This window comes from Euleptes europaea, chromosome 11, assembly GCF_029931775.1.
Source record: "Euleptes europaea isolate rEulEur1 chromosome 11, rEulEur1.hap1, whole genome shotgun sequence".
Taxonomy (NCBI): domain Eukaryota; kingdom Metazoa; phylum Chordata; class Lepidosauria; order Squamata; family Sphaerodactylidae; genus Euleptes; species Euleptes europaea.
Window position 1 is genome coordinate 5630689 of NC_079322.1, and position 21231 is coordinate 5651919.

General features: G+C 45.6%; 1 protein-coding gene and 1 pseudogene across 1 annotated transcript in view; one reads left to right on the plus strand and one right to left on the minus strand.

Annotated features, from left to right (window-relative positions):
* Positions 1-13523, plus strand: part of YTHDC1 (YTH N6-methyladenosine RNA binding protein C1) — a 29700-nt gene extending 16177 nt beyond the window's left edge. The window contains exons 3-17 of the mRNA XM_056857392.1: positions 486-817; positions 925-1297; positions 2621-2710; positions 3174-3227; positions 3883-3977; positions 4755-4863; positions 4948-5065; positions 5787-5871; positions 6796-6962; positions 9281-9363; positions 10000-10036; positions 10118-10157; positions 10262-10324; positions 11109-11243; positions 13289-13523. Of these exons, the coding sequence (XP_056713370.1) occupies positions 486-817; positions 925-1297; positions 2621-2710; positions 3174-3227; positions 3883-3977; positions 4755-4863; positions 4948-5065; positions 5787-5871; positions 6796-6962; positions 9281-9363; positions 10000-10036; positions 10118-10157; positions 10262-10324; positions 11109-11243; positions 13289-13510 (2003 nt within the window). The 3' untranslated portion in view covers positions 13511-13523. The remainder of the gene's footprint in view (positions 1-485; positions 818-924; positions 1298-2620; positions 2711-3173; positions 3228-3882; positions 3978-4754; positions 4864-4947; positions 5066-5786; positions 5872-6795; positions 6963-9280; positions 9364-9999; positions 10037-10117; positions 10158-10261; positions 10325-11108; positions 11244-13288) is intronic.
* Positions 13524-14401: 878 nt separating this feature from the next.
* Positions 14402-14636, minus strand: LOC130484407 (DNA-directed RNA polymerases I, II, and III subunit RPABC4-like; annotated as a pseudogene).
* Positions 14637-21231: the final 6595 nt, after the last annotated feature.

Consider the following 21231-nt stretch of genomic DNA (forward strand, 5'->3'; position numbering starts at 1 on the left):
ACATATAATTTTACCATTTACTGTTGCCAGATTTTTCGCGACCTTCACATTCAGTTACCCGCAGTTTAAGAAGTTTTGATGTAGACTGTATGGTACCTCTACTCTAATGAGCGGAGGGAGAAGAAGGGATGTTGGCTGGAAGAGAAGTGCAGCCTGACCTCTGTCTGTTTAGACCATGAGTCTTCCCTGACTCCCATAATGGGCTTTTTGGAGGTATTAGGAAACTGCTGGAAGAAGGGTGATGTGGGGGAAGATCTCCCCCCCCCCCACCAGCACTCTCACTCAGGGTTCCTAATGTGCAGCCTGTTGTTTGTGATCAATCAAAGGCTGGTTAAAACAGTAGTTCTAGCACAGGTTTTCTGCACTCAGGAGATCCTTGACTCCCATTTTTTTTAATTGTCTTTGATGTAAACTACTGTTGTTAACTCAAGGAATGATAAAAAGGTTTAATTTTAGATTTACTTTTTCTTCTCTTTGAATTGAAGGATCTAAAAGGAAAAGTGAAAGGATGGAATCAGTGGAGAGCAAGAAACCGAAGCCTGCCGTACATCCTTCGAGGCAGATGTTGCCCAAACCTCCAAGCTCCTCCGTTGGCAGCCACAAGAGAATAGTGAGCACGAAAGGAAAGCCGGCACTGGAATACAAGAGTGAGGAATATCAGAGGTCTGACAGGAGCAAGCGGCCAGAAGGGGACAGGAAGGCCCGTATGACAAGTAGCAGCTCACGGGACCCCTATAAAGGGCAACCAGATAAGGCGGGTGTCAGGAAGAGGGAGCCTGAAAGAAGGGCAAAGTCAGCCACTCCGGACACCTGTGAGGTAAGTAACGGCTTCTGCGGCCGCATGAAGACTGTGCTTTTCTGAGGCGAATGCTCCAGGCTCTTTCATAATCCTGAGAATGTTTGTCGCTGGTGGTGCCCACTGAGTGTCCTTTTCCCACACAGCAGAGACTTAGGCACGACGCGGACGGGCGGCCAAGCAGGTCCAGCCACTCTTCCAAGGAAGAGCTCAATTCTGAGGAATACGGCTCGGATCATGAAACGGGCAGCAGCGGCTCCTCTGACCCAGGGAATACGGAGGAGGAGGAGGAGGGGATGGAGGAGGAGGAAGATGATGATGATGAAGAGGAAGAAGTGGAAGAAGATGGAGACGATGACGAAGAGGATTACGATCAAGACGAGAGGGATCAGAAGGAGGGAAATGACTATGACACGCGAAGTGAAGCCAGTGATTCTGATTCTGAGTCGGCGTCCTTTACTGATGGGTCAGTCAGATCTGGCTCCGGCACAGACATATCAGGTTTGATCCTTCTATTCTAAATCTCTTAATAGTCAACTCTGTGGGCTGGATCCGGACTAAATTGGCGATTTCCACCAATTCCCCTTCCCTCCTCTGGCCTCCCTCACGTCATTCCTTAGGGCTCCATATTCCCTACAAGTAGCATTTTGTGGAGGTCAGTGAGCTGCAATGGTGGGGGGAGAGAAGGAAGTTCCGTTCTGCCGCTGGGAAATTTAGTCTGGATCCAACCTGCTGTTTTGAAGCTTGGTCTTGACAACCTCTGCTTTGAGGCAGCGCAGGCAGCACAGCAGCCAAGTCCTTGCAGCTCCATTGCGGAGTCGTTTTCGCGTGATGCTGGGGTGGGGCGCAATGAGGGGCAGAGTGTAACCAGAACCCTCCTCTTGAGCACTGCGCCACTGCTCTAAGCTGTGCTCCTCTGAGGTATCTGTGTTGGGTGGGGGCTGAAGGGGGGTCCCGCAAAGGCTCTGTCGGGCACTCTGATGCCTACTGTAGTCAGTGCCTGAATTTCAGTTTGGGAGAAAGATTTCCATGACAAGACCATATCATAACTTGGGAGTACACTGCGGACGTTCTGTTAGCAAACTGGTAAAATGTTAAGATGAAAAGTTGAAATCCGGTGACAGTCCTGCTGTTTGAGCTGCTTGCTCTGATGTTCTGACTCTCCTTTTCTTTGGGTTTGTATACTGATGTTCCTGTTTTATTCAAGATTTGTCTTTCTGCACCCTGCCTGTGTACTTTTTGAAAGAGTTCCTTTATAATTCTGGTGTACGGAAGCCTCGTGGCAGCCCTGATTTCCATATTTTGTCAATGGGGTAGAGTTGCCATGGGTTTGCCAAGTTTCTGCCCTCAATGCTGCACCTCCTGGGGAGTCTGCGGCGTTGATGTCTACAATTCACATGAGATTCCAGTTTCCAGACAGCACCAAAGCGCCACGAGGAAGCAGCAACCACATCACGTGCATAATGTATAAATTAGGCCTTGGTGGTTAACGGTAATCAATTTATACTGAAGAACATACATAAAAATGTCATAAAACCTGGGACCAACGTGTTGCTTAAGCTCGCACGTGGCTTGTATGAATTGAGGAGAATGTTTGACTACTCCCACTCCTTGCTATTTCACCACTGGGTTCTTGGGACTAGTTTCATGGTTCTTTGGATCCTAACTGAAGAATAAATTAGTTGATAATGTAAGCCTTTTCTGGTACCAAACATGTATTCAGCTATTGTAAAACGAGTTAGCCTTGTGCAGCCATTTCCAATCCAGCTTCTGTCTTCCTCGGTAAACCTTAAATACCACTTTTGCTTGTTTTGGTGGTCTTAGATGAAAAAAAGAAGGAAAGGAAAAGGGCCAGAGGCATCTCTCCGATTGTTTTTGATAGAAGTGGCAGCTCTGCATCAGAGTCATATGCAGGTATTCTATTAATGCTTTCCCTACTTTTGTGATTTGTAGTGAAATCCTTGAATTGTATTATGCAAAACAAATTTAGGCCATATAAACCTATTGGACATGTAGCTGAATAGTCAAAGTTGGTATACTGGCATGTTCTTTGTGAATACTTTGAGGGAGTAGGCTTTCTTGTTATGTTAATGCTATTATTCTGTTGCTTAAGTGGAATTTTCACTTTTTAAAACTTGGAAGATGATGATTCATTGACTAGTTTTCTGAGGAGAAAACTGGTCAGGCAAAACAAAAAACGAAACAACCCAAAAATTCAAAACCCTCATGCACATTGAGTAGTATTCTTTGTGTGTGTGTGGTACTTGTCAGGAAGAATAATTTGTCATGAATGAAAATAGTATGTGAAAAGGCTTTGAACTTGTATCGTATCTCTATTAAAGCTCAATCTGAACACATGTACTTTGGCTAAACACAGGTTCAGAAAAGAAGCATGAGAAATTATCATCTTCCGTTCGTGCTGTCCAAAAAGGTATAATTTAAATTCGATTTTTTTTAATGCATGCTCCCCATCACAAGCTGTTGTCTATCTTCCTTAACCTGCATCTGATGCGGTGATGTTCTAATGTATGATGAAGTTAATTATAGTGAACAAACAGTAATGCATCTGAGTCTTGAATTACTATTTGCATGTTATTTTTATAATAGCAAAAAGTAACTAGAAGGTGTTGCTGAATTGGTAGGCAAAGAAGCACAGAGACTGATCTTGAAAGACAAATTTTACCTAAAAGACGTTTCTTGGTTCAAGAACATTCATTGTTCAGTAGTAAGCCAAGAAGCAAGTATATTGGGACATCACTAATCATGCATTCATTTTTACCTTCAGTATTTATTTTGCTTTTTTGAAGCTTGGCGTTGCATGCTCTGGCACACTTGTATCTGTGTGTGGGGGTCTCTGTTGCTTGATTGATGGGAAGACACGGACCTTCAAGGCTGTGGCCATGTATGCTCCATGTATTAAAATGGATTTGCAGAAAGGCCCCTGATGTGTTTTCTGAAAGGAGGGAGGGCTGTGTCACAATAATAATGTTTTTCTGTCCCACCAATGCTGCAAGCAGTTGATGTATGCTTCCCTGGGTTGGAAGGGATAAAAGTCTAATAACATTTCCTGTTTTCTTTTTTTCCAGACCAAACTAGCAAACTTAAATACATTCTCCAAGATGCAAGGTTTTTTGTTATCAAAAGTAACAACCATGAAAATGTCTCCCTGGCCAAAGCAAAGGTATGCTTGACTTCACTGGCCCTTTGATGGTGATGTTAGATTTCCTCAGGTGCAGAGTAGGGAAGGCAGTGGGCTAATTCTTGCAGTTTGAATGCCCACACTTAAATTCACCCTGTGACTTGAGGCCAGCTGCCAAAAAGACCGTTTCCCATCAGATGGGACTTTTCTGTGACTTTTAGTCTGCACTGTTCCTTTTCAGAGGAAAGGCAGACACCACATTCTGGTATCAAGTGGTGAAACTTTCCTTGTGGCTTGAAGTCCACAAATGTAATACCAATTCCATGGGTGATGAAAGATGTGCTTCTCTGCAAGATTGCTTTTGGGGGCCTGTGGGTATATGAACGTGCTCTAGGCAGACTGTTGGTCTGTCCTTTTCGTCCTCCCTCCTTCTGCTGCAAGAACCTTTTCAACATACTGGGAAGACATCTTTTATACTTCTGCTATCTAGGATCTACAGATGTAACATTTCTGGCCATCTTGAAACCTTTTTTCCTTGGGAAAAAACAGGAATAGGGGAGGGGGTTGAAAATACTTTTTCTTATCAAACCTAAACTTATTTTACTGCTTTACTAACATAAAATGCACATTTTTAAACCTAGCATGAACTGTTTCATGTTTTTATGGAATGTAAAGGTATAAATGCCTTAGTTTTCCACAAGCAAAATTTGTAAACATTCTGCATGGTTTGCGTATGCTCTGCCACTGAGCCGTGGACCTTCACCACAAGTGCACAGCTTCCTAGGCAGATTTGTGACGTGCGTGTCGGTGATTCTGCAGGGCGTCTGGTCGACCCTCCCTGTCAATGAGAAGAAGCTCAACACTGCCTTCCGATCAGCCAGGAGCGTCATCTTGATATTTTCTGTGAGAGAGAGTGGAAAATTCCAAGGTAAATAAGAGGGCCTCTTGTTGTCAGAAGTCATTGGTGTTCGTGTGGTTGTGTCTCCTTATCGCCATGTCTCCACTCGTGCAGGGTTTGCGAGGCTCGCTTCTGAATCGCATCATGGAGGATCCCCCATCCATTGGGTCCTGCCTGCAGGGATGAGTGCAAAAATGCTCGGAGGCGTGTTTAAAATAGATTGGATTTGCAGGTAATTGTGCTTACTCGACATGTAAAATACAGAAAAATAGTAGTTTGACAAGTATTGAGAATTCTTACAGGATTCGAACAGTATATCTTCAGAACAGGCTTTGCTGGCCCAGATAGGTAGAAAAAAGGTTTGTACTGAGACTCCATCACAGAGATTCCTGTTTTTTAAAGCTACGATTGCAAAGCTACGATTGCATTTGTTTAGTCTAATATGTGATGTTTAGCAGCAACTTGTATTTCTATCTTTGTTTTGCTAGAAATCAGAGCATATGACAATAAGTGGTATCAGTCTTCCTGAAAGTTGTGTTTGAGGGGAATTAGACTTTAACAGACCTTCGCTTGCTTCCCTGATGGGTAACTTAGCTGATGGTTTTGTTTGGGAGAGAGGGATGCCTTAACCCTAGCGAGGGAACTCCACTGTGTCTTGGCACCTGCCCAAGCAGTGTGTGTAGAAGGCCCACTCCAAGTTCTGTGGTGGGGCCAATCTTCCATTTTTTGTAGAGTTCTGTCTTTGTTATCTTTGTTTTGCTTCAGTTTTTTGGGGAGGGGGCATAATAAAGATCATCTCAAGTGGTGGTTTCTTGCACTGTCTTGTCTTGTGTCATCCAAGATGTTCAGAAAGTTATGGTTCTTCCCATCTGTGTAAATTCTTAATGTTATAGTATGCAAAGACTCACTGTTTTAAATTGATGTTGGGTGCATAAATGTCATTTGTACTTCAGGCGTGAGTTGCCCTTCACTAAGTCTGCTCACCTGACGAATCCTTGGAACGAACATAAGCCAGTCAAGATTGGACGTGATGGGCAGGTTTGTCAGTCATTTTGCCCTCTCTTCAGTCTGGTGTTTAAAAACATCCAGAATCCATACATTCTAGTTTTTGTCACATATGGGAAATTAATATAGAAAGTCCAGGTCAAAAAGATTTTAGAAAAATGATAAGTAACATTTGGGTAAAATGTTAAGCGGCAAAATATCTTCTTTGGAAGTATACTTGGTTTCTCTTTGAAATACTCACTGTAACCTGCATTCTTTCAACAAGTCGTCTTGAAACCTGAGAATCTGTAACCTCCAACATGGTTGGAAGTTGCTGTATGAGACGGGCACATTCTTAAGGAGGTACTTGGGCTTTGGGGGGAGCAGGGATGTGTGGAATAAGGGAACAGAAGTATAGTAAACACAGAAGAGCCAGAGTGACTTAGAGCTTCTTCCCTGCTTTTCCTAGAAGATCTCACCTTGTGGTTAATAACCAGCCCCCATGAATTCATGAGCTGTTTCACTGGGCATGTGTATTGTACAGTCCGTATGCCTTTGTAAAAAAAATAATGGCTGTCACACTTTAGTACACATGAAATATAAATGTACAACAATTAACACATTGCCTCCTACTTGTGGTGTTTCGATAATCAGATGTCCTAAAAAGCAAATTTATCTAACATACATTTATGTGTGCCAGTAAGCTTTTGGCCCATATATTCAGGGCTTCACTTGTAGGCTCTCAGTTGAAGTAGGTGATTAACTTTATTTTTCTTAAATGTTTCTAAAAGTTTTTTTTCTATCTGGTGGTGTCTAAGCTGGTATATTTTGTTATGGTTCTGTTACCATAGTGAATGTTGCTTTAAAAGTAAATCACATTAACTCATTCTTCTGCTGGGCTGGAAATCCTGTACATGGCTTTAGCAAATGTGGATGTGTTCTGACTTCAGCTTGTAAATCAGTGTTTCACTGTTCCAGGAAATTGAGCCTGAAATTGGAAACCAGCTTTGTCTTCTATTCCCTCCCGATGAAAGTATTGACTTGTATCAAGTCATTCATAAATTGCGGCACAAGAGAAGAATGCACTCTCAACCCCGGTCAAGAGGACGGCTGTCGCGTCGAGAGCCAGTCCGGGACGTGGGAAGGTTAGAAACGTTCTTTGGACTGATAATAGGCACATGTGTCAGAATAACGTGATGGAGGAATGTGATTCATCAAAAAGCTTTTCCGGCAATCAAGAAGAGAGAAAATCCTCACATCAAGCTGCATGGACGGGTTTGTGGCTTCATTGAGGATTTCATACTGTCCCCACCCCAGTTGGTCAATTTCAAGAGGAAAATGGGGACCTTTGGCTTATACAGAAAAAAGCTTTTAAATTTAGCTTAGACTAGACCTTTGAACAGATGAAACATATCTGTTAACATAGGTAAGCGGATTTATCCAGAGCAGGCTAGGTGGAGGAAGAGCATGTCCGTGTGTTCGAAAATGAGTTAATATCTTGTAAAAGCCTTTTCTTTCAGGTAATCTCTGGATAAGCCTTATCAAATATGGGACTTTTATCAGGATCTCTTGTAATTTTGCAGAAGATGACCGCCTCATTTTGAGGATAAAATATTTATATTATTTTGCTGTTCAAGAGGAGCGTGTTTGGGACTGTTTCAGATTGTATCACCGTGCTGTGGTTAAACCCATTACCACATATTCTCACATCTTTCTGAGCTTCTGAAAGCCATAGGTTCTCTCCAAAGGGGAGCAAGCGGCCCTTGGAGAGCTGGCAACAATCCCAAAAGAATGGCTGTTGCTGTGTCTTGTGTACGCCACTTTTCCAGATGCTGGCAGCACCGGTGGACTTAAGTGTGTTTAGAGGATCGCCATGGTTATTGATCACTGCTGTATGAACTTGCCAACATTGGCCAGAAAAGAGGGGGTGTATCTTGTTGCAGAATTGGAGAAGTCTTTGCAGAGGACTGCTATATAAGCCCTTCTATCCAACACTGTTTCCCCCCCATCCCCGTGTAGCCACTTGGCATTCTGATAAATCTAAAGTGTTTCGCTAAAGACTGTGGTTTGGGCGGCAACCTTTTTGGTTAAAGTTTCCTTTGTGGAAACGTCCTGTGGTAGGTACAGATACCCAACGATTCCCCATTTCCTTGCTCTTTTTAAAAAAGGACACTGTAACCTGTAGGTAGGAGGAATCCTGGCAGCATCCCTTTTCCTTTGGGCATAAGCGGACTGAGCACCAAGATGGCTTTTGAAGTTAAGCCCTGAGAGGTTTCCAGTGCAATAAAGTATTTGCGAGTGAAGGTTTTGCAATGGACTGCAAACTATACCTTATTACGCCATCACACCTTCTCGAGCCTGCCAGGGCCTCCATTTATGTATGTGGCTTTCAGCTTAAAGTCAGTAGTTGGACTACTATATGAACTGTTACTATCATATATTATACCGGTCGTAAGTGCACACTCAAAACTACAAGAAAGCGGTATGTTTATTCTTTACACCAGCTATTATTTTTCTTAAAGCTGTTTTTGCTGTACATACAGTTGCTTTGATTTATTTGCTCAGAATTATATTAATTTCTTAAAATCTGGCAAAATCAGTTGAATTTAAAGATATTTGGGGAAGAGGAGGGAGGTGGATCATTGTCTGTAACTGGAGGTTCTGTTCAAAGCTCCAGGAGCTGACATTTATGTTTAGAAAGCAGCCCTTTTCAGCAGTGTAGCTGGTTTCCCTTTTATAAGTATTGGCAATGTTGACGATGTATTTGGAGGGTGGCCATTAAACTACCTGCTGATGGTGAGCAAAGGAAGAAAACTGAAAAGCATCCACTTGAAAAAAAGAGAGAACTTCAACTAGTAACATGAATGTTCACATTTTAAAATGTCTAAAGTTAGAACAAATGCCAGTAATATTAAATGTTTCAAAATGTGTCTTATAGCACAGGTATTTTATTTAATGGGGAGGGGAGGGGTCTGCATGCAAGAGCTTGATAAAATGTTTCACAAAATTAGTGAGGACAATTTAGGACCAATTTGTAAAATATTTCCACATTTGTGTTCATTCTTGTAGGTTAACAATGTAATTGCATGAATTAAAAATAAGTTTAGACTAGGTTTAGGCTGCATTCCTTCGCAAATTTGCTAGTAAGACCACAGAATTCAGGGATTTTTTTTCTCTAATACTTGTGTGTCGGATTGAACTGTAAGAGGTATGGCTGGATTAGATAACATATTAATAAGCTCTGGTTCATCACAACCATGAAATGCAAGTTCTAATAGATATTCTTACAAATGGGATTGTGTCATGAATGGTGTGACACAGTTACCTGAGACTTGTATTTTTTCAAACAAACCATGCACTCCCAGAAACCCATTTCAGGGCAGTTCCTGTTGTTTCCTCTGAAGGTGTTCTCTCTCTGAAGGTTCCTCCAAACAACTGTTTAATTATTGTCTAATTTATGTAGGCGTCGACCAGAGGATTATGATATTCATAACAGCAGAAAGAAACCAAGGATTGATTATCCTCCTGAGTTTCACCAAAGACCAGGTTAATATCTTCCTATGCAAATATATGTGCACAAACGAACAGATTTGTGTGTAAACCAAACATTGGGGTTTTTTTGGGTGGAGGGCATGCAGACAGAAGGACATAATCAGGTTGCCCTGCTTCCTGGAAAGACTGCCACAGTCAGGGCTTTATGTAACTCTCTTTCCCCTGTTGCATGAGTGAAGCCAACCTAACTAGAATAGTTGAGTGTTGCCCCTCAAATCCCAATGCCTCCCGGAAGGCTGCTGTGGGCTTCTGCTGACACATCAGTTCAGTATTGGTAGCAAGTTGTTTGATTGTGTAATCAGCAGGTTGATTTAGTGCTAGAGGCTTGTTGGGCACTTTTCAAACATCAATGTATAGCATTAAATAAAAGTTTGCAAAGTGTCATTTGGAAAGGTAAAACTTTCAGTCTAATCCATATCTCTTAACTAGAGCCTGGTCTATTTTGGTGTAAAGGAAAACTCAATGACTTTTGAAAGCTTTCCCAAATTGGTGAAACCGGCTTTAGGAGCAGCAGAATGACCGCTCCTGGTGGGTCTTTGCTAAGGAGGTAGCATGCTTGGGGGGAGGGTGCTAACGACTTAGACAATGTTACTGTAAATATGATATATAATGCTGCTTGATTTTGAACAGGGTATTTAAAGGACCCCAGGTACCAAGAAGTAGACAGGTAAGAAGTGTTAATTTTATTCATTTCATGATCTGGTTACTTGCCACTGGCATTTAGTTTCACAAATCTTATTCTCAACAGACGATTTTCAGGAGTCCGGAGGGATGTCTTTTTAAATGGGGTAAGTCCATTGCCTTTCTTCTGTTGTAGCTGCAGGTGCTTTTCAGAACAATTCCTTATTGCTGATATTCCCATTGTTTTTATTGTGTTTCTTTTCTTTTTTAGTCTTACAATGATTATGTGAGGGAGTTCCACAACATGGGGCCACCGCCACCCTGGCAAGGAATGGTTTGTATTTCTGTTCATTTTATTTTAGATCTTGATTGCAGCTCATCCCTTTCTCTTCAGCCCCTCCCCCGCCCCATTGTATTAAAATGCTGTCCAGATTTTCTGTGGCATTCTGTCAGTTAAACCCTGTTAGGGAGTAGAGCACCATATCCCTTTTCTCCTGAAGTTTACAGCAGCAGGAGGATTTGGTTCAGACAGCTGTAATATAGAGGTGGCTTATTCATGGCATGTTCCTGGCACAGGACTTTGGTAAAGTAGGCAGGAATGGGGCTTCAAGTAATACACCACACGGAAAATTATTATGTGTCTACTGCAGGGGGGGCCAGCAGGGTGCCCGTCCAGTATTTTTAGAAAGTGTGTAGCACCAGATGGGGCTTTTGCCCAGCAGGGCTTCTGATGGACCACTGGACATTTGATTGGCTGTTCAGATTTTTAAAACGTTGGTTCAGCAGAAGCTGCTGTCACTGCTCGAGGAACTTCACTGTGTGAATGAAGGTAACCTGTGGCAGCAATTTTTTGGCATGAAATATGCTGCCTTCAACAAGTAGGATCTGTAAAATGCTGCAAAATGCTGCAATCTCTTTTCAGGCAGGCATTGTGAAAATGGCTGTTTTAAGTGCAGGTAGGGTTTTTGCTAGTGCAGTTGCTGTGTAGCCTAAAAAGCATCATACCCATCCCAGTGAAATGCCGTCTAAGGAGCACTCTTAATTGCAGCAGCATTCAAATGGGGGTGTTTTTTGTTGTTGTTTTGTCTCCATTGGAGTAACAAACTGTTTCATTTTAGCCTCCCTACCCAGGTATGGAGCAGCCTCCCCATCATCCGTACTACCAACACCATGCTCCTCCGCCCCAAGCTCACCCTCCTTACTCCGGGCACCATCCCATACCACATGATGCACGATATCGCGATAAGCGAGTGGTAAGTGTGCCACCGTGGGCTTGACTTGCACCAAGTAAGGAAAATTGACAAATTGGAGGCAGTTGTGGGTCAAGGATGCACCAGGCTGCCAAACTTCATTATGGTCAGTCTTGCAATTGGCAGGCTTTTAAAACGTCCACTTGTGCCCAGGTAAAGAGTAGAATCATAGAGCTGGAACGGGGCAGACAGGCCATCTAGTCCAACCCCCTGCTCAATGCACTATCAGCCTGACAAGTGTTTGTCCAGCCACTGCTTTAAGACTGCCAGGGGGTGGGGGGAGAGCTAACCACCTCCCTAGGCAGCCAAATCCACTGCTGAACAACTCTTACTGTAAAAAATGATTTCCTAATATCCAGCCGGTACCTTTCCACCCGTAATTTATACCAATTATTGCCTGCCCTCCTCTAAGTGACAGCCCCTCAAATACTTAAAGAGAGCAAGCATGTCCCCCTCAACCTCCTCTGCTCCAGACGAAACATTCCCAATTCTTTGGTTCTGTGTAACCACGGTTACACAGCCCGGATAACCTACAAGAACCAATGAACTCTGACCGTGAAAGCCTTCGACAATATTCCCAATTCTGTCAGCCTTTCCTTTCAGGGCTTGGTCTCCAGGCCCCTGATCATCCTTGTCGCTCTCCTCTGCACCCGCTCCATTCTGTCCATATTCTTTTTGAAGTGAGGCCTCCAGAACTGCACACAGTACTCCAGGGGTGGCCTGACCAATACAGTGTATAGCGAGACCATGTGGAATATGGAGATTTTCATCAGAAGCACAAGAGAAGCTTTGTGCTTGGTTTTGCTGAGCTTCTGCTTGGGCTGTCTTTGTGCATGCTGTGTTTGTACCTCACGTGGAGTGAGGCAAGGAATCGAGTCAAGGCTTAGCCAGAGCATCTTAGTATGCTCTGAGTTCAGCCTTTGGGGATGTTCTGTGATCCTGGCTGTGGGAACAGCACGGTGTGGTCTGTGCTTTGCGGTCTGTGGGGAGTACTACCAGTGTCACCTGTGCTCTGAAATGATGGTTTGTTTACACCTGCTTAGTTGAAGGGAGGCAGCCCAGGTTTATGGTCCATGTAATGTCTCAGCAGCCGGGATAGGGTAGGGGTGTATAAGCATTTAACTGGGTTTTTAAAAGCAAAAAACTGATAGCTCTTTTTTACTACCCTGGATTATTTAATTAGGGGTGCATTCTCTGCATTACGCTCCCCCAGTGACTTGGAGCATTTTTCAAAAACAGCCAGCAACCCAGCTAATTATCCTCTGTAATGAAAAGTAGGATTACAACAAAATTGGTAAACAGCTGGCCAAGGTAGAGTTCATAAATCAGCAGGGTGCTTCATTTGAAACACTGTATTTTCTAGTTATCAATCTATTGTGGGTTTTCAGTTGTTAGAAATCTAGATTTCACCATGAAGATTTATAAAAACTATGCATGTAATACAAAATGATGCCTTTAAAATAAGAAATGACAAGAGGCCCCTGAGAACACCGGGCTGGGGGGGGGAATCCCACTTTCCTCTGGGTTTCCCCCCCTCTTGCTCTGCTGTTGGGGCCGGCCAGTTCACCCCCCCCCCCAGCCTGTTTGGGGGGGGGGGCTTGCAGCTGAAAGGCTACAGGGGTTGTGGCTTGGGGGCTTAGAGCGGAATGTGTATTATATGTCTAGCTGAAAGTATATTATATGTCTAGCTCTATGCCTCCCACTGCCACTGGCCTGCTGATGGGTTGGGGCTTGGAGAGGAAAGTGTGCCAGATATACTTTCTGCTCCCTCTCCCTGTCTCCTGGCCAGCTAAATGGTTGTTGGCTGGTGTCAGAGGAATTTGTTAGATCAGTGAGGGTGTTCAGATCAGCTGATCTGTGATGGAAAACCTGCTGTCTTGCATTTTGGAGTGTTTCCATTTCGGATCAAAAACTAAGGGACCTGAAGATCTTTTCTCTGGAAAACTAGATCTCCAGAGTGCCTCTAGCTTTAAGTCTGAATTTCAGAAAGATCCTCGGGTATGGATTCTACATGAGAAGATGACTAAAAACCATTCTGTGTTCCTTAGCATGACTATGACATGAGGGTTGATGACTTTCTACGTCGGACGCAAGCCGTAGTTAGTGGCCGGAGAAGCAGGCCCCGCGAGCGTGAGCGAGATCGCGAGCGGGACCGTCCTCGCGACACCCGGAGGGAGCGAGAGCGGGGCCGAGACAGGGAGAGGGAGCGCGAGCGGATATGCGACCGGGACAGAGACCGAGGAGGAGAGCGAGGAAGATACAGAAGATAATGTGCCGGGGGACAGCAGTTAACTTGAACAAGAGCAAAGGCTTGTATGTGGTGTGTTTACCGGCAGTAAACTTTTATTTTCCTCTGTCTACCTACTTGGTTGTTTGAAAGGATTTATAATTGGCCCTTGTTCCAAGCATGCAGAAAGCTGTGAACTGGAAAACTCCCATCAGCCAAAAAAAATGCAAAGCTTGATCTTTGAGTTGATTATTTTCATTGGAGCAGTTTTGGAAAACAGCTTAAAAATGTAGATAATTAAATTGTCTCTAAGTGTTCATCTTAACAGTAATTTAATCCTATATTTCTTTGAAAACCTGTTGATAACTGCCACAATATTTTTGCTTTGATATTTTCTCCTATGTAGTTCTCATGAAAAGTGCTGCTATCAAGTATACAAATACTGAGTGAGATGGCTGGGCTATTAATGGCAATGTTGGAGCAGCCGCCTGTTTTCTTGTTTTCTTTCTTTTTTTTTTTTTTGGTGTGTGTGCTTTAACTTCTGTAAAAGTCGTGCTTGTCCGATAATGAAAGCAATATTAAGACACCAATATTAATATCTAATTTTTAACCTTTTTAAAGAGAGTGTTTCTGTATTCTGATGGCATTTTGGTTAATGCAGTTTAGTTGCCTCTCCCACTTCCTTGCGTTCCCTGAAAAGTCCACATTGCCTGGGATGTCCTCTGCTCATTTGTGTGTGTAAGCAGGAAATATTGCTGTATTCGACATTGCTACCATTTCTTTTTTTATAATAAACTGGTATAACAATCAACTTCCATGGATCCCCGTACTTAATAGGATCTCATATATTTATTTATTTTTATTTCAATAAAACTTTATTACAACTATAATTTACACTATCAGGATAAAATAAATGTGAAATCAAATTCAGCATATGAAGAATCAAAATACATTGAGAGAAACCAGAAGCATCTTCAGCTTTCTTTATCGGGCATCAAACACAACCCATCTTTTTGTCCTTTTCTTGTACATTGTTCTATAACCACACTGTCTGCATCGGATGGGATCTCTAGCTTTTATTTCATTTTCTGTGCAACATTCTCCACAGATGTGTATAGATATGCAGCTGGCTGCTGCATGGGAGGTGGCACATCTGTCTGGGTGTCCATATTCAGATCGCATTGTCCACCAGTCTCCGTAGCCTGGATCTCATGTATTTTGAGGGGTGGGGGAAATAGCCAAGCATTGGTTTGGATCCATGATCTGTGGGCAGGATTGCAGGAACCTCTCCACTCTCCCCTTCCTCTGGGAGCCAGTTCCCTTCCTTGGAAAGTTTATTTCTGAGGTTTAGGGACTTCCATGTATTAATAACTGCGCTGGCCAGACAGCTGCCTAATGGGGAGGGGGAAGGGAGTCTCTTCTGTAAGTGGAACTTGACTTGTGCAAGAGGCTAGAAGGGCCATCTCATTCCCTTCTGTCTTCCTGCTTACAGTCACCTGACTGGTGCACTAATACATGCAAGTCCCTCACCCCTGGGAACAATTATTCCTGAGATGGGAAATGGCTCTAGAGGGGCAGGCAGGGTGGGGAAAATCCAGGGCCCTAAGTGCTCTCCACTGGCAGTTCACAGGACACAAGCAGTTGATTTTCCTCAGCAGCATGCTGAATGGATTGCTCGAGTGGCAAGGAGGGAGTGTGATGTACATATTAACCCACACCTAAATGGCACTCAGCATCTGTGAGTGGCTGCCAAACTTTCTCAGCCGTTTCTGTTGCCTTGAACCTTGAAGAAGAGCTTATTGAAGCTGTGTGGTAGGCCCATGAGCTAGTCCTCTTGTGTAGGAGGGTTGATGTGGCTAGGACAGCAGTTTTCATGCTGGGGGTCAGGATCCAGAGACAAGCGTCAGCTCTCACAGGTGGCTTATGAGACCTGAAAGGAGGAGGAAGAAGAAGTGGGTCTGGGAGGCTCAAGGGCAAATTTGGGTTTGACTCCACAGCATGTGTTAGTGAAGCAGCCATGAAATACAGCCTGTTGTTCAGTGTTGTGCGCTGCGGGCCCTCCATGCAGGACATCCCCTTGACCCTCCCTGGGAAATCCCTAGCAAAGCCTCCCTCTCCAGGGATAAGGGATGGAGACCCCCAGGGCACAAAGGCGTTGGGTCACGCATTCACCCCACTGTCAAGCTGACCACGCTGGAGAAAGCCCAGGATGCACCGGGGAACCAGCCAAAGGCGGCCAACAGAGGAGGAGGACCCGATGGAGGCCGGAGACAGCTGGGCAGAGCTGCAAGCGAATGCACCTGCCTGCAGGACGCCTGCACGAGCGCAGGTCTCCCTCCTCCCCAGCTGGTGCCCTCAGGCACAGACGGGGGAGAGGCAGCTGCGTGCAGGGCCAGCCTGGCTAGAGTGAGGGCCAGGGCGGGGGACCTGCTGGCCCTTATATGAGCTTGGGAGAGGGCGGGGCTACCAATGAGGAAAGGGGATGGGAGCCTAGGGGGTGGGGCTTGCTCTGTAAATTTGAGCCAGGGCCAAGGAGGAGTGTGCTGCAGAGTGTGGCTGAGACAAGTCAACCCTGTGAGTTGAGGGGCAAGCTTGATGCTCCCTGAGGGGGAGTGTGGCTAACCCTCTCCTCTGAGGCCCGCTGAGCACTGGCCAGGAGCCATTGGTTGCAAGGGGGGCAGGGCAGAGGAGGTGCACAGGGGTGAACATGAGCACAGCCAGATCAACACAGTGGCCCCGCCGGGGGTAGGTAGGGGGTGCCCACGAAGAGCATTACATTCAGTAATGCTAAATATTATCAATGTTAAACATGAGACATAAAATACAAGCGTGTTCAGTTTTAACGACTGTTTCGTACTAGGTAGGAGGAAGCTAGTGTGGAGTTCCTTTGGAGGTGGGCTTAATTGTGGATCCCTCTTCAAATCTGAGAACCGCATTGGAACACTGCATTTGAATTTCAGGGACATCCTTTTTTTTATCCTACTAATAGCTTCTCAAGTCATCTTGAAGACTGTTAACATATGCTCCTTAATAGGTGCCTTAATGAGAAACGTTGATAATGTATATTACCCATGAGGTATATACATCTCAATAGCACATTTTGGTTGTGTACATTGCAATATAACGCTAATGAAGTTGATGTAATGACACATTCAGTTGAACAGTTTCCCATAATTTGTTGAAATAATTCCATAATTTGAAGAAATTATGGAAGCAAAGGAAAACACTGAACAAGCCACTGTCTCCAGATTTTGGAGTTGCCAGTTTGCAAGGTCCAGATGTTAGGTAACTTGTATTTTACTGGCAGCTTGTATACATCACACTAGGCTTTGCACCTGTGCAGAGCAGAAACCTCTACAGGTAGGAGTTGGGTATGAAAAACTCCCCCACACACCATTGAGGCTTCGAGTGAAGTTTGCCTTGATGGGAGGAGTCGCACTTTTGCTGCTCAGCTCTCCATTGATCGTAAACCTCCAGAGGACTTTTGTCTCCTGAGAGCTAGCTTTTCTTCTGAAAAATGCTGTATGTAGAATGTTCCTCCTCTGTGACACTTAAGACCGCATTTTAAGCACTGCCGTTGTGAAGTTTGGGAGGGGCTGTGGCTCGGTGGTAGAGCATCTGCTTTGCATGCAGAAGGTCCCAGGTTCAATCCCCGGCATCTCCAGCTAAAGGGGCAAGGCAAGTAGGTGATGTGAAAGACCTCTGCCTGAGACCCTGGAGAGCAGCTGCCAGTCTTGAGTAGACAATACTAACTTTGATGGACCAAGGGTCTGATTCAGTATATGGCAGCTTCATGTGTGAAGCTGAGCCTTCTGCTGCTGGTCCCAAGTGCTTCCTTTTATGTTTTAAGAAAAGTGTTGGACTAGGATCTGGAAGAACCCAGATTCCAATCCCCATTTTGCCATGGAAGCGTGCTGGGTGATTTTGGGCCGGTCACACTCAGCCTAACCTACTTCACAGGGTTGTTGTGAGGATAAAATGGAGGAGACAAGACTGATATAAGCAGCTGGGGATCCCCATTGGGGAGAAAGGCAGAAATAAATGAAGTAAATGAATTGTGAACACTCAAGAATTCCACAAAACAAGCTTGCTGTAATTGGACTGATCTTCGTTGGACAAGATGAACAAGCCCTCATGACTTTGGAAGCAATCACCAATCCATGTGCCTCTGAAGGACGCCGCTGCCTTCCTGCACTCCCCACCACGCAACTAACAGTAGCTCCTTTCCCCAGCAGTCAAAAAAGATTTATGCCTGGAAAGCTGCCTTCAAAAAGGGCAAAAAGTCATACTCCTACCACCATACAACCATTGAAACGGATCCTGAAGGTCATTCCTGTTTGTATCGCTCTATCACTGATTTTGGAGACTTCGCTGGTTCTGGTTCTCTCCTGACCATTGGCCTCAGTGGAATGAGCCCTTTGAGAGATGCCCCCTTATCCTCTCGATACTGAGAAGTCCTCTTAAGAGTCTCACTTTGACACAGCTACTCTTGGGATCAGGCATCTCTGTCACCTGGATCTCATTGGAGTCCCTGTTGATTCTTGGATGACATGCTTTTACCAAAGGGCCGTGGACACGCAAAGACGTTGTGGTGTAATAAAGACTGCTATGTCAGTGATTCATCACGCAAGACTGCCATGAAACCTCTAACCACCTGATCCCTGTGACACTGTGAGGGCTGGGGGTGGAAGTGGCGACAATGGAGGGGTTAAAGGGGGCAGGGCCAGAATGCCCAGGGGCAAGTTCTTAGCCAGTGTGTCCTCATTTCATCCCTGCAGGCGGAGGTAGCAGAAGCCGACTGTAGAATCCGGCCCCGACCATGCGGAGCAGGAGCAACTCCAGCATGCGGCTGGACAGCTACGCCTGGCTGGTGCAACAGACCATCCTGTGCCACCAGGTGGGCGAGTGCGCCACCTGTTGGATGCCTGCCTGCTTGCCCACGTTGGGGGGGGTCATCTGGGCAGCTGGTACCACACCTACATTACTCTGTTCTTTCTTAAAATTCTTACTTTCATCCCCAATCCCATCTCTGAGCCAGCTTTCACCTTCTCTCAACCTTGTCCTCTTCCGCTTCTCTTTTCCTCTCAGTATTTTTCTTCCCACCAAAACCAAATGGCAGATCGGCAGCACTGAAGCCGCAGGAAAGAGGGAGAGCCGGATGAGTCCACTTGTGGCCTAGCTGCAGAGGAGCGACTGAACCTCCTGCAGCTGTTTTCACGTCATAATGGAGGAGGTGGGCGGGAAAGAGCTGACCGCAGCCGCAGGAAAGAGCACCGATGCAGTGACCAGGAAAGGCAAATAAATCAGCACCCAGGCTAACGGCTTGGTCCAGCGCAGCCGCGAGAGCACACCTAGCTCTCCAGAGGGCAGCCTGTTGAGGCAGACAGCTCCGGCTGAGATTTCCATCGAACGGTAACATACCAACCACCCCTCCGGTTGCCGGGGGTGGGGGCAACCAGCCTTGCATGCGGATTATGCAGGCTGTATAAGTGCCCTTGGAAAGTGGTTGCAGTTTCTCAACTGCCCTCCCCCCTCTACGTTCATTAGGGGGATGCAGGGTTCTTCCCCAAGCTCCCCCCTGCAAGGTCCTTCTGATCAGGAAAGCATAAGGATGGGACCTCACACTTATCACGACGGGTTCCATAAAAAAGGGTCCAATAAGGCAGCTAGGAAGCTTATTCCCTCGGGAACCCACCCCACCCCAGCCACACGGTGCGGCATGCTTCCTACCCCCTTCTGTCCTTAACAATGAGGTCAGGGAGGAAGGAAAGTTCCTTTCAAAGGGATGAACAGGCAAATTGAGGTGTAATAACCAACTTCTTCTACAAAGAGGAATTCCGTTCCCTGCCGGACAAGGTGCTTATAGCGCAGGTCCTGTAGAAAACTCCAGACTCTGTGGAGGAGCCAGAGGAAGACATTTTGCCCTAGGGCTCTAAGGTTTTCACATATGAATAGCCTCAGTTAAAATAGTACCGCCCCTGGCAAACAGATCACTATTAACACTATCAAAAGGACCTTATATCTTGATCCCTTGTGCCATGGCTATGCCGCAGGTGACCTTAGGAGGGCCGTCCCCTAGAGGAGCTCCTATCTCGGGCTTACTATTAGTAGATGTCTGATTCCTTTGTTAGGAGAGCAGTCTTAGCTCCTGAGAAGGCACACAGCCACTAATTCCCGCCATTCAAACAACAGTATCCTCAGCCATCATCACTAGAGCTGCGATATCCCAGGACTGTTGCATCCTGGGGCAAGTCATGATCTTACACCTTCCTTGATGTATCCCTGACATCAGATTTACCCTTGGCGACCGCTTTCCCCATATCAAGGGAAAAGATGGGCACTGCCGTTCAGATCATGACAAGCCTAACGACATACAAAATCATGGTCACATCCAACTCCTGAGGGGGGCGGGACTGTTTGGAGACGAACTGGTTAAGATCCCAGTAGAACTAGGGACAAAAATAAGACCATGCCCACGTATGTTTGTAGTGAGACCAGGGTTTTTCACCCACTATCTTCTTGCCATTCTCATCTCTCCCTACCCCGACAGTTATCAGAACGGGATGCACAGTGGTCAAACAGCAAGAATCCCCCTCCTGGGGGGGGGTCTTTCCTTAAGGACAGTTTTCTGCCAACATATTCGCTCTGATAGAACCATCACAGCTTACCATACATGGAAGCAGTGGTGTCAGGTGAGGTCACCAGAGATGAGGGGAGGATTAAACCAGTTCCTAGATCTTTGGCTTCATCCCTCTCCTGACCCAATAATCAAATTCGATCATTTCTCAGAGCAGCATTCTCCACTAGGACAGCTTCATTTGATCCTGGCGGTCATTCAAATGCTAGAAGCAACCCTCCACTTATTGCTGTATGGAGCGATCAAACCAGTGCTTTATCGAATGCACATTAGGTGCAGACTCTGCCTTTTCTCTCCATTATTAAGACAAACAGAGATTGACATGACGCACTAGACCCCAAACACACCAACATGTCCATAGTGCAGAAATACTTCCACAGGAAAATTTTGTAGGCTGATCGCTGCAGATCTTCAGCCAAGTGTAGTCCTGACATCGTTGGATCTTTTTGTTTACACATAATTTGCAGCAATCACTGCAGATTTTCCTTGGTTCAGGTACCAGGATCAGCCCTGGATCATTCGATCCAGCCCACCCAGATCCTAAAGGATCACGGGTAATTTTTTAAAAAGGAACTATACTGTATTGGAAGCTCCAACACCTGGAGGCCCTTAGTCTCACTAGGAAGAGATAGGCAGGTTATTCAGTTTGTCAAGTCAAATTATGCCCAGCTCTTGGTCCTGGCTTGCTGCCAAGGGCTCACTATTTTATACATAAGTGACAGTTCACTGGGCCTCTATGGCTCACCAATCCAACAACCTGACCAAGGATCAGCAGCACTCCCTTTAGTTCAGGGGTCACCAAACTGCAGCTCGAGAGCCGCATGCGGCTCTTTGGCCCCTTGAGTTCGACTCTCCGAACTTGGTTCGGAGCCCCTGCTCTCGCGCCCACTTGCGCTGGCAGCTGGGCTGCAGAGCCAGCGCCTGAGAGAGAGAGAGAGAGAGCGTGAGACAGCAGGTGAGCAGGTGCGCTGTTCCCCCCCCCCCCCCCGCCATGGAGAATGGCCGGGTCCCCCTTTCCCTTGCCCTCAATGGTTGGGAGGCTAAAGCCTCCCCTCCCCTCTAGCCGCGCGATTGCTGGGCGGTTCCTGGCCTGGGCCCGCCCGCCTATCAGCTGTTGGGCAGGGCGG